The sequence below is a fragment of the Pituophis catenifer genome, unplaced genomic scaffold (genome assembly GCF_029215685.1).
Source record: "Pituophis catenifer annectens isolate HBS135680 unplaced genomic scaffold, rPitCat1.0.hap2 SCAF_9, whole genome shotgun sequence".
NCBI lineage: Eukaryota > Metazoa > Chordata > Lepidosauria > Squamata > Colubridae > Pituophis > Pituophis catenifer.
Window position 1 is genome coordinate 3,479,859 of NW_027256889.1, and position 12,710 is coordinate 3,492,568.

Here is a 12,710-nt window from a genome sequence, read left to right on the forward strand (position 1 = left end):
TCTTGACTACCGCGGGGAGGCTCCGCCCCCTCTTCCCTCCCTCCCCCCCCCCCCGCCCTTCTCACCGTCGCTGCGCCGTCTGAAACCGTTGCAAATCCGTGCAATTCTCGCTCCGAAGCGGGTTCCGGACCGATCCTAACCCGGGTTAGCCCGCCTCATCTAAAGGCCGGTGCCAAGCCCGGTTTCTGCAATCCGGCGGCCTCCCCCCCCACCAGCCCCTCCAACCCGCCAAGGGCCATGGCCGAAGTGCACGTCATTGGCCAGATCGTGGGAGCCAGTGGATTCCCCAGCAGTTCCTTGTTTTGCAAATGGGGGATCCACACAGGTGTGTGCGGGGGGGGGGAAGCGGGGGGGTCTCTCTGTGGGGGGGGAGACACACAGGTGGGGAGGGGAAAGGTGCAGCCCTTGTGAGTTTTGGGAGGGGGGGGTCCCCGCTTGCAGGGCCCCTCCCCCAAGAAAGGGAGGGCTGGGTATTCAGTGGGGAAGGGAAACGCTAGATTCAGGGCAGGGATATCCTGGACTTGGATGGGAGACCACCAGGAAAGGCCCCTTTGGGGGGGCTGAAGGGCAACTCTTACTCTTGTATTGCGATCAAGAGATCCACAACTTGGTGAATGAAAGCGCCGGGGGGGGGGGGGCTGGACTAGAAGACCTCTGAGGTCCCCTCCAATGCTGGAAGCAGGGCAGGGTATGCAGGCATCCTGGACTTGGATGGGAGACCACCAGGAAAGGCCCCTTTGAGGAGCTAAAAGGCACCCCCAAGAAAAGAGACCCTTACTCCTTAATATCCTGGACTTGGATGGGAGACCCCCAGGAAAGGCCCCTTTGGGGAGCTAAAAGGCCCCCCAAGAAAAGAGACCCTTACTCCTTAATATCCTGGACTTGGATGGGAGACCACCAGGAAAGGCCCCTTTGGGGAGCTGAAAGGCACCCCCAAGAAAAGAGCCCTTACTCCTTAATATCCTGGACTTGGATGGGAGACCACCAGAAAAGGCCCCTTTGGGGGGGCTGAAGGGCAACTCTTACTCTTGTATTGCGATCATGACATCCACAACTTGGTGAATGAAAGTGCCGGGGGGGGGGGCCTAGACTAGAAGACCTCTGAGGTCCCCTCCAATGCTGGAAGCAGGGCAGGGTATGCAGGCATCCTGGACTTGGATGGGAGACTACCAGGAAAGGCCCCCTTTGGGGAGCTGAAAGGCACCCCAAGAAAAAAGCCCCTTTCTCTTTTCCTGTGATCAAGAGATCTGCAACTCGGTGAACGAAAGCAGTGGGGGGGGGGGTCTGATGGGGGTTGGACTAGAAGACCTCTGAGGTCCCCCTCCAACTCTGTTATTCTTAAAGGCTAAGATTGCCAAAAGAAAAAGGAATGTCAGGTTGGCTTGTGGGGATCCTTGTTGCTCTCTTTAACGACTGCTGGGTGCCTCTCTCAGGGGGAGCCTGGAAACTGCTGTCAGGTCTTCGGGAAGGGCAGACCCAGGTTGACCATCCCCAGATAGACGACGTGGCTTATTGGTGCCACCCCATCGATGTCCACTTCGCCACCAAAGGCCTGCAAGGTAAGGAGGAGGGAGTGGGAGGGGAGAGTGATATATTTTTATATTTCTGGATGACCGTGGCTGATAGCCGTGAATGACATCCTGGTTATCCTGTTTCCCCGAAAATAAGACCTCTCCCCGGATAATAAGCCCAATCGGGCTTTTGAGTGCATGCGCTAAAATAAGCCCCTTCCCCCCCAAATATTTAACTGCATGCCTAGCCGGTCCCGGCCATTTCCTCTGGTTAGGGTTAGGGAGACAGAGATGGAAATCAGGTAAGACGGCAAGAGGAGCCCCAGTCTTGCTCCACGCGCCCCGAAATTTATTTTATTTATTTATTTATTAGTCATATTTCTATGCCGCCCACTCTCCGAGGACTCTGGGCGGCATAATAATAATAATAAGACCAAGCGTTTATTTCGGGGCTCAAAAAAAAAATATAAGACAGGGTCTTATTTTCGGGGAAACACTGTACTTGCAAGCCTAGTTTGGTCTAGGGATTAAGGTGCCAAGCTAAAAACCAGGGGACTGGGAGTTCTAGTCCCGCCTTAGGAAGGAAAGCCAGCTGGGTGACTTTGGGTCTTTCACCAGGAGACTGGGAGTTCTAGTCCCGCCTTAGGAAGGAAAGCCAGCTGGGTGACTTTGGGTCTTTCACCAGGAGACTGGGAGTTCTAGTCCCGCCTTAGGAAGGAAAGCCAGCTGGGTGACTTTGGGTCTTTCACCAGGAGACTGGGAGTTCTAGTCCCGCCTTAGGAAGGAAAGCCAGCTGGGTGACTTTGGGTCTTTCACCAGGAGACTGGGAGTTCTAGTCCCGCCTTAGGAAGGAAAGCCAGCTGGGTGACTTTGGGTCTTTCACCAGGAGACTGGGAGTTCTAGTCCCGCCTTAGGAAGGAAAGCCAGCTGGGTGACTTTGGGTCTTTCACCAGGAGACTGGGAGTTCTAGTCCCGCCTTAGGAAGGAAAGCCAGCTGGGTGACTTTGGGTCTTTCACCAGGAGACTGGGAGTTCTAGTCCCGCCTTAGGAAGGAAAGCCAGCTGGGTGACTTTGGGTCGTTCACCAGGAGACTGGGAGTTCTAGTCCCGCCTTAGGAAGGAAAGCCAGCTGGGTGACTTTGGGTCTTTCACCAGGAGACTGGGAGTTCTAGTCCCGCCTTAGGAAGGAAAGCCAGCTGGGTGACTTTGGGTCGTTCACCAGGAGACTGGGAGTTCTAGTCCCACTTTAGGCAGGAGAGCCAGCTGGGGGAACCTTGGGCCAGTCCTTCCCCCTCAGCCCAACCTACCTCTTAGGGCTGTTGTTGTGAGGAAAATAAGAGGAGGAAAGTGTGTAGGATTTGTTTGCTGCCTTGAGTCATTTGTAAAAATAATAAAAGCAGGATACAATTTTTTTAAAAAATATCCCAATGGCATCATCGAAGTATGGGTTCCTTGGTGCTCTTTTTCAGTACATGGCTTCAGAAAAAGTCCCAAAAGGGGGTATATAGAAAGCCCCCCCTCCTTTTGGAATTCAAAGGTAGACTGCACTGGCACAGAGAGGCCCCATTTCCCCCCCTCCCCCTTCAAAGGCCCTTCCATCATTCCGTTATTAATTCCAGGCATCCAGGTGGCATCAGATCCCTGAAGTTAGTAGCGGCCATTCGTAATGGTTTTATTTATTAGGTGCTTAATACGAAGCGCGGCACAGGCGTGGAATAAAACAACCGATGCAATAAATATTGCAAAGGGATTATAAATCTGGAGGCAAGCAGCTTCCAAATTAAGTTTCTCAGCGTGAGCCCAATGGCAGAGCTGTTTGTCTTTGGGGGAGTTTGATTTTGAAGCTGTTTGTCGGCACAAGGCAGGTTTAGAAAAAAAGGGGGAGCCAGGCCTTTCCTTGGACATCTGGAGTCAAAAAAATGACTTTTTTGACTCTTCCTTTCAACAGATGAATAAAAAACTGCCTTTTTTTCTTCCTAGCTGAATGGACAATGCACAATAATTAAAACTGGCCTCTGCAGTCCCCTTTATTTGTTCGGGGACGTCGTGCTTGGGGAAGATGATACATTTTGTGCCAGTGAATCAAAAAAAACCCCCTAAAATTGGTTCTAATTATCAAAGAGGAACCGGACTAGAAATGGGAAAGGGAGAAGACGGGGAGATTTGTCAAAAAGTTAATAAAGAGTTGAAATACTAAAAAGGGCAAGAGATGATGGATAGAGACATAATACCTCTCAATAGGGGAATTGCTTCATTAGGGGTTAGAAAAAGAGCCTGGATAGTTCAACAGACAGAGCTCTGTAATTTAACACCAGCTGCCTGCAATTATTGTAAGTTCGAATCTCCCCAGGCTCAAGGTTGACTCAGCCTTCCATCCTTTCTAAGGTGGGTAAATTGAGGACCCAGTTTGTGGGGGCAATAAGCTGACTTTGTATAAAAATATACAAAAGGATGAAGGCTATTGCTTAACGCATTGTAAGCCGCCCTGAGTCTCCGGAGAAGGGCGGCATATAAATCAAATCAAATAAAATAAAAAAAAAAGAGGTAGAAAGTAGAAATTTGGGGAAATACTACTCTGTGTACTGCTACATAATGGACTACATTTTAACTACAATGTATACGTAAATGTTCCAAGTTGAAAGGTTATTATTGTGTATACTTAAAGCAGTATTATCATTGTTAGTTAGTTAGTTAGTTAGTTAGTTAGTTAGTTTATTATATTTATATACCGCCCCCCTCTCCCGAGGGACTCGGGGCGGTGAACAGCCAGCAAATAAAATACACAGATACAAAATTTAAAACAATATTAAAATCCAATTAATTGTTATTAGTATTGTCTGTAAAGTAAACTGAACAAGACGATGCTCTGTTCACCAAGCACTCGTGTATGTCAAAGAAAAAACTGTAAATATATATATATATATATATTTAAATGGTCCTAATTATGAAAGAGGAGCTGAACGAGAAATGGGAAGGGGAGAGGACGGGGGTGGGCCCAAGGAAATTTGGCTGAGAAGACAGAAGAAGCTGAAGTTGTCGCTGAATGGCCCGTGGATGGGGGTCGTTGTGGTTTTTGTTGTTATCAGCCACTGCTTGTCTTGAAAGTCTGCCTTGTGGAAGTGGTTGAACCAGAGTTTCTCAGCTTTAACCACTTCAAGACGTGTGGACTACAATTCCCAGACTTCCCCAGTCAGCATGGTGCCTCCCCTCCCTCCCTCCCTCCTTCGTTCCTTTCTTCCCTCCCTCTTCCTTCCTTCCTTCTTTCTTCCCTCTCTCCCTCCTTCCCTCCCTCCCTCCTTTTCCTTCCTTCCACCTTCCTTCCTTCCCTCCCTCTTTTTTCTTCCTTCCTCCTTCCTTCCCTCCCTCCTTTCCTTCCTACTTCCCTCCCTCCCTCTTCCTTCCTTTGTTCCTTCCCTCCCTCCCTCTTCCTTCCTTCCTTCCCTCCCTCCCTCCTTTTCCTTCCTTCCTCCCTTCCTTCCACCTTCCTTCCCTCCCTCCTTTTCCTCCCTTCCTCCCTCCCTCCTTTCCTTCCTTCCTTCCCTCCCTCCCTCCTTTTCCTTCCTTCTTCCTTCCCTCCCTCCCTCGCTTTCCTTCCTTCCTCCTTCCTTCCCTCCCTCTTTTTCCTTCCTCCTTCCCTCTCTCCCTCTTCCTTCCTTTGTTCCTTCCTTCCCTCACTCTTCCTTCCTTTGTTCCTCCCCTCCCTCCCTCCTTCCTTCCTCCTTCCCTCCCTCCCCCCCCTCCCTCCTTTTCCTTCCTTCCTCCCTCCCCCCCTCCCTCCTTTTCCTTCCTTCCTTCCCTCCTTCCTTCCTTTCTTGAATTTCTAAGCCACCCATCCCACCAATACGGCAATTGTCAGCAACTTACAACATAATAAAAGTTCAAGCGTGCTTTAAAAAGCCATCAAAATCAGAATAAAAAAGTTTACAATTACCTCCGGGTGCCGTCAGCCAAACAGTGTTGACTGGCGGCCCCTAGGGGGAGAGCCTTCTCTGTGGGGGCACCTACCATCTGGAATGAGCTCCCCCCGGAGATACGGAGAATCCCGGATCTGCGCTCCTTCCGCCGTGCTGTGAAGACCTTTTTATTCCATCAGGCGGGCTTGGCCTAATTTCTTCCCTTTTTTAAATATGTAAATTTTAATCTGTTTTTAAATTATTGGGGTGTTTTAATCTGTCTGGGCCAAAATGATTTAATTTGATTTTATTTGGTTTTTAAATTTTTTGTATTTATGTATTTTATTGTTGGCTGTTCACCGCCCTGAGTCCTTTGGGAGTAGGGCGGTATACAAATCAAATAAACCTAAACTTAAACCTAACCTAAAAACTGACATGACGGGCAGTCTGTTTTTTTTTCTCGTTCTCTGGCAGGTTGGCCCAAGCTCCATGTCCAGGTGTGGCACCAGGATGCTTTTGGGCGCATCGAACTGTACGGCTACGGCTTCTGCCACGTGCCCTCCAGCCCCGGCTTCCACCAGCTGGACTGCGTCACCTGGCGCCCGCTGGGCTCTTGGCAGGAGCAGCTGTCCCAGTGTTTCGTGGGAGGGGGCCCTCAGCTCATCAGCAGCGACCTGATCTACACGGGGGCCGACCGCTACCGCCTGCAGACCTGCGCCATGGGCACCGTGCATTTCCAGCTGGCTGTGTTGCTCCGTAACTTTGACCGCTACGGGGTGGAATGCTGAAGGACGAAGATGGGCTTGGAGGTGGAAGAGGGGTCCGTGAATCTCCAAAGTTCAGGAATTGGAAGGACTTGGGGCAAAAGGGAGGCTCTGGGAAGGAAGACTCCCTACACCACCACCCTGTTTGAACTGTTAGAATCACAAGCCATCACTCCGAACTTTGCAACCCAAATGGGGATTCGTCGTTGGGCCCTGGGTTTGTTTTCTCCCTCCTGATTTCTCTTCCTCTAGTGCAGTGTTTCTCAACCTTGGTAGCTTGAAGATGGGTGGACTTCAACTCCCAGAATCCCCCAGCCAGCAGCGCTGGCTGGGGGATTCTGGGAGTTGAAGTCCACCCATCTTCAAGCTTCCAAGGTTGAGAAACACTGCTCTAATGGCAGATCTCAACTTTGGTGATGGTGCTTCTTTCGATCCCGCCTGGTTCAATTTTCTTGAGCGGAGTTTGGCCGGATCCATCCAAGCGGGGAGCCTCGCTCGGTCTGGGTACTTGTTCTTCTGTTTTATCAAGGAGGGAAAAAAAATATCTATTTTCTCATGAACTTTTAATTGGTTTTCTGTGGTTTGTTTTTTTTTTTAAACCTGCTCCTAATGAAAATACCAGTGGTAACTCTGTAAACAGTGATCCTAGGCCTGGTTTTGTGATGTAGGATAGAAGGAGGGGCTGCAATTTATTTTATTTTTTTCCCCAACTTGTCAACTTTTAAGATCTGTGGATTTCAGTTCCCAGAATTCCATTAGCTGGCTGGGGAATTCTGGGAACTGCAGTCCAGACCTCTTAAAGGAGCTGAGTTCGGCACCGCGGTAACAAAGCTTACCTTTTTATGTGAGATAAATGAAAATTACCAGATTTAATACCCTAAATTTGGTCTTATCTGAGATGCTAAGAGAGTTGTAATTCCGGCTGTGGCCAGCAGAGGTCACCAAAGCTGTAGTTTTGGCCAAATAAATTGCTTTTTTTTTTTTTTTTGGCTAGAACTACCGTTGCAATTATAATTTCTTACGCAAAGTTAGCTTACATTCTTGTTGCTCAAAGTATTAGATCTGGTAATCCTCATTTATCCGAGACAAAGAGACAAGCTTGGTTACAAGCTGATTTTTTTATCTGTTCCTTTCTGGTTAAATTTCTAACCTGCCCTGACCTCAAAAAAACATGGGCAGCTTCACAAGGCAAAAACCGCAACACGATGCATAAAACAATAACACAATATCATATAAAAACACCAACCGGCGTGAGGAGGGAACCACAAAGCATCACGTTCTCCGTCCCTCGCCACTAAAAAGAGACCGATCCAACCAACAGACTATAATTCCAATCCCAGGGGGAAATAAACAGGTTTTTAAAGATGGTTTAAAGCTAGATTAAATAGGGGATGTTGTTCTAAAAAGCCGATGGGAAGGTAGCATTATTGCCCACGTGAGGCCCAACCATCAACCCAAAAGCTGGTTACAAGTTTTATTTTTATCCTGCCTGTTTTAAACAGCCCGGCCCACCTGACAGGATTGTTGTGAGGAAAATAGGAGGAAGGAATATTGGATGTGTTTGTCACCTTAAAAGTCATATATGAAAGAAGGAAGAAAAATCTAAACTTGGGGCCTAACCATCAACCCCAAAACTGGTTACAAGTTTTATTTTATTTCTATCCTGCCCGCCTGACAGGGTTGTTGTGAGGAAAATAGGAGGAAGGAATATTAGAGGTGTTTGTCACCTTAAAAGTCATATATGAAAGAAGGAAGAAAAATCTATAAAGTTGGGGCCCAACCATCAACCCCAAAACTGGTTACAAGTTTTATTTTATTTCTATCCTGCCCGCCTGACAGGATTGTTGTGAGGAAAATAGGAGGAAGGAATATTGGATGTGTTTGCCACCTTAAAGTCATATCTGAAAGAAGGAAGAAAAATCTAAACTTGGGGCCCAACCATCAACCCCAAAACTGGTTACAAGTTTTATTTTATTTCTATCCTGCCCGCCTGACAGGGTTGTTGTGAGGAAAATAGGAGGAAGGAATATTGGATGTGTTTGTCACCTTAAAAGTCATATATGAAAGAAGGAAGAAAAATCTAAACTTGGGGCCCAACCATCAACCCCAAAACTGGTTACAAGTTTTATTTTATTTCTATCCTGCCCGCCTGACAGGGTTGTTGTGAGGAAAATAGGAGGAAGGAATATTGGATGTTTTTGTCACCTTAAAAGTCATATATGAAAGAAGGAAGAAAAATCTAAAGTTGGGGCCCAACCATCAACCCCAAAACTGGTTACAAGTTTTATTTTATTTCTATCCTGCCCGCCTGACAGGGTTGTTGTGAGGAAAATAGGAGGAAGGAATATTAGAGGTGTTTGTCACCTTAAAAGTCATATATGAAAGAAGGAAGAAAAATCTATAAAGTTGGGGCCCAACCATCAACCCCAAAACTGGTTACAAGTTTTATTTTATTTCTATCCTGCCCGCCTGACAGGATTGTTGTGAGGAAAATAGGAGGAAGGAATATTGGATGTGTTTGCCACCTTAAAGTCATATCTGAAAGAAGGAAGAAAAATCTAAAGTTGGGGCCCAACCATCAACCCCAAAACTGGTTACAAGTTTTATTTTATTTCTATCCTGCCCGCCTGACAGGGTTGTTGTGAGGAAAATAGGAGGAAGGAATATTGGATGTGTTTGTCACCTTAAAAGTCATATATGAAAGAAGGAAGAAAAATCTAAACTTGGGGCCCAACCATCAACCCCAAAACTGGTTACAAGTTTTATTTTATTTCTATCCTGCCCGCCTGACAGGGTTGTTGTGAGGAAAATAGGAGGAAGGAATATTGGATGTTTTTGTCACCTTAAAAGTCATATATGAAAGAAGGAAGAAAAATCTAAAGTTGGGGCCCAACCATCAACCCCAAAACTGGTTACAAGTTTTATTTTATTTCTATCCTGCCCGCCTGACAGGGTTGTTGTGAGGAAAATAGGAGGAAGGAATATTGGATGTGTTCCAATAAATCATATACGAAAGGGATAAAAATCTAAAGTGCAATTTCCTTTGGCTTTCCTTTCCAACGACGTTTCCCAATCTTGACAACTTTCAAAAGGTATGGACTCCAACTCCCAGAATTCCCTAGCCAGCGGGTTGGGGAATTCTGGAAATTGAAGTCCATACCTCTTAAAAAGTTGTCAGGATTGGGAAACACTGCTTTGCAAATCTACACTAGTCGGTAAACATTAAGGATTGGCGGTCCAGTTCCTTTTTCATCATGGAAACCGGGAATGAAGAGTCGTTGAATGAGGCAGTCGCTAAACGAGCACCTGCCTCTCGGCCATAAAAGCCTGCTTCCAATTTTTTCCTCCAGCTATTTTGGCCACTGTACGGATCCGGGAAATCATCTCTATCCGCGAGGCATGTTTTTACGGTATATAATTCAATTTTTTGACCGACGATCTGGCCTCCAGGAGTTTTCCTCCTCAGCTTTTGTGTGTCTCCGTGGGAAAAAGCAGCACAACACAATGCGGGGTGTGTTTTGTGTGCCTCTTGCTGCCTTAGGACAAAAAGTCCGCGCTGACCTGCTACCCATAGCGTTGCGAAGTTAACGCAACACAAGTCCAGCAGCTCTTTATGGAATCTCCCGCTGGGAAAATTTACAAAGAAGGGAAGATTTTCGGGGCACGACGACTGTAGAAAGGCTTATTCCATCATTCATATATTGTGTTTTGTGTGGTTGTGTGTGGATCATAGCCAAATCCACACGTCCCCAGTGGCTGAGTTAATACAAGGGGTGAACATGACCAGTTTAGAAAAAGAAGTTCTCGATTTATGACAGTTCATTTAGTGACCATTTGAAGTTACAACGCCACTGGAAAAAGTGACTTATGACCGTTTTTCACACTTAGCGACCGTGGCAGCGTTCCCCCCCCCATGGTCACCCGATCAAAATTCAGACTCATACTTATGACGGTTGCATTGTCCTGGAGGTCGTGTGATTTCCCCACCCGCTCTCTCCTTTTGCGGCCTGTTGACAAGCCTGGGGAAAGCCAGATTCGCTTAAAAACCGTGTGACTAACTGAACGACTGCAGCGATTCACTTAATAACGGCAGCAAGAAAATACGTAAAATGGGGGGGGGGGAAATTCACTCAACTGTCTCGCTTAGCAACAATGTCGGGCTCAATTGTGGTTGTAAGTTGAGGAGTACTTGTATGTGTGACTTGAAAATGTCAGAGAAAGAATATATATTATTCTGTTCTATTCTGTTCCGTTCCATTCCATTCCATTCCATTCCATTCCATTCCATTCATTATATTATATTATATTATATTATATTATATTATATTATATTATATTATATTATATTATATTATATTATATTATATTATATTATATTATTATAATCAGAGGTCTTCAAACTTGGCAGCTTTAAGACTTGTGGACTTCAACTCCCAGAATTCTCCAGCTATGCTTGAAGTTCACAAGTCTTAAAGCTGCCAAGTTTGAAGACCTCTGATATATATAATTATAATATAGCATACTATACTATACTATACTATACTCTACGAATAGAATAGAATAGAATAGAATAGAATAGAATAGAATAGAATAGAATAGAATAACAAAGTTGGAAGGGACCTTGGAGGTCTTCTAGTCAACCCCCTCCTCAGGCAGGAAACCCTATACCAGTGATGACTAACCTTTTTGCTGTCGCATGCCAAAAGTGGGGGGAGCATGGGGGGTCGCACTTGGGTGTGCCCATACCCATAATTCAATGCACCCTGACCCCCCCCATGCATGCGTGCGTGACTGCCCCAGCGCAACTCCCGCTTTTGGCATGTGATGGCCCAGTAGGCCCGTTTTTTCGCCCTCCTCAGACCCCAGAAGCTTTCTTGGAGCCTGGGGAGGGCAAAAACAGCCTTCCCCATCCCACCTGGAGGCTGGAAACAGTCCGTTTCCCGATTTCCGGTGGGCCCAGAAGGCCTGAAAATCAGCTGATTGGTGTATGTGGAATTGACCTACGGCAACGCTTGCATGCCCACAGATATGACTCCGTGTGCCACCTGTGGCACGCGTGCCATAGGATTGCCCTCACGGCCCTATAGTATTTCGGAAAAATGCTTGTCTGATCGCCTTCCTTTGCGAGTTGCCCTGCAACAGGTTCCTGAACCTGCAGCCCAAAATTGGCTCTCGCCACGGATAACATGGTTGGGATGCATTCGGGGGCGTAACTCAACCCCAAAGCCCCCTTTTTACCCCCTGACGCAGCTGCTCCAAAATAGCTCCAGCGACGGCTGGAATGGCCCTCCAGCTTGGCATGTGGCGAAGCATCTTCTCGTATCAGGCTCTGCGGCATGGAAGGGTGGGGTATGAATTGACTGTCCGGTGAACTTCAGCTTTCTCTCTTAAGAAAGACGCGGCTTGAAATATCTGGGGACAGGGAGAAGCTACGAAACTGGGCCCCAGGGGAACCTGGATCGTAAGCCAGGAAACTCGGTTTGAACCGAGAAGAGTCGATGGAGCTTTTTTTCGCCCGTGTCGTGATTTCTCCCTGCCTTGGAATGGAGGGTTTCCCTGGGCCACGATCCATGTGGATCTCCTATCCATAGGCTTCCGGGCTCCAATGTCCATTCAACCCATAAGCTACCTCGACCCACCTCGTTCTCCGCTTCCATCTACCATGAAGGTATGACTTTTAAAGGGGAGAGGTCAGTCTGAAAAGACAGAATGCAGAATAACAGAGTTTTAAGGGACCTTGGAGGTCTTCTAGTCCAACCCTCTTTGAATAGGAGATCCTATGCCATTCAGGACAAATGACTGAGCTTTCTTTCTTTCTTTCTCTCTCTCCCTCTCTTTCTTTTATTCTTTTTATCTCTCTCACCTTTCTTTCTTTCTTTCTTGCTGTCTTTCCTTTTGTCTATTTCATTCATTTGCTCTCTCTCTCTCTTTCTCTCTTTTTCCCTCTTTTTCTTTTATTCTTTTTCTCTCTCTCTCAGCCTCTTTCTTTTTCTTTCTCCCTCTCTTTTATTCTTTCTCTCTCACCCTTCTTTCTATCTTTCTTTCTCTCTCTCCCTCCCTTTTTCTTTTATTCTTTTTCTCTCACCTTTCTTTCTTTCTTTCTCTTTCTTTCTTTCCTTTTGTCTATTTCATTCATTTGCTCTCTTTTCTTTCTTTCTCTTTCTCCCTTTTTCTTTTATTCTTTTTCTCTCTCTCAGCCTTTTCTTTCTTTCTCTTTCTCCCTCTTTTATTCTTTCTCTCTCTCACCCTTCTTTCTATCTCTCTTTTTTCTCCCTCTCTTTCTTTTTCTCTCTCACCCTTCTTTCTATCTTTCTTTTCTTTCTTTCTTTCACTCTTCCTCCCTCCCTCCCTCTTTCTCTTTTTCCCTTTCCTTTCCTTTCCTTCTTTTCTTTTTTTTTTTCTTTCCAGAGTAACTGTCCAGCACTCTCTTCCCCGAGCGCAGAGTTATATACAGCACAGTACTTTCCCTCCACTTCCTGGGTGGAGCCCGTGCCGGGGAGAGGCAAAGAAAAAAAAAAAAAGAGAGAGAGAGAGAGAGAGAGA

At 46.6% G+C, this 12,710-nt stretch overlaps 1 protein-coding gene across 1 annotated transcript; it reads left to right on the forward strand.

The window, feature by feature from the left end:
* The first annotated feature begins 86 nt into the window (after positions 1–86).
* B9D2 (B9 domain containing 2) lies at positions 87–6,434 on the forward strand. Its single transcript, XM_070949797.1, has 3 exons — positions 87–325; positions 1,434–1,559; positions 5,878–6,434. Exons 1-3 carry the CDS (start codon positions 238–240, stop codon positions 6,189–6,191), a joined length of 528 nt encoding a protein of 175 aa, XP_070805898.1. The 5' UTR covers positions 87–237; the 3' UTR covers positions 6,192–6,434.
* Positions 6,435–12,710: the final 6,276 nt, after the last annotated feature.

Excerpts from the sequence above, each read along its gene's own strand:
- B9D2 (XM_070949797.1), top strand. The coding sequence starts at position 238 with ATGGCCGAAGTGCACGTCATTGGCCAGATCGTGGGAGCCAGTGGATTC. Across the intron at positions 326-1,433 it reads CAAATGGGGGATCCACACAG|GGGGAGCCTGGAAACTGCTG; the intron begins GTGTGTGCGGGG and ends TGCCTCTCTCAG. Across the intron at positions 1,560-5,877 it reads CGCCACCAAAGGCCTGCAAG|GTTGGCCCAAGCTCCATGTC; the intron begins GTAAGGAGGAGG and ends GTTCTCTGGCAG.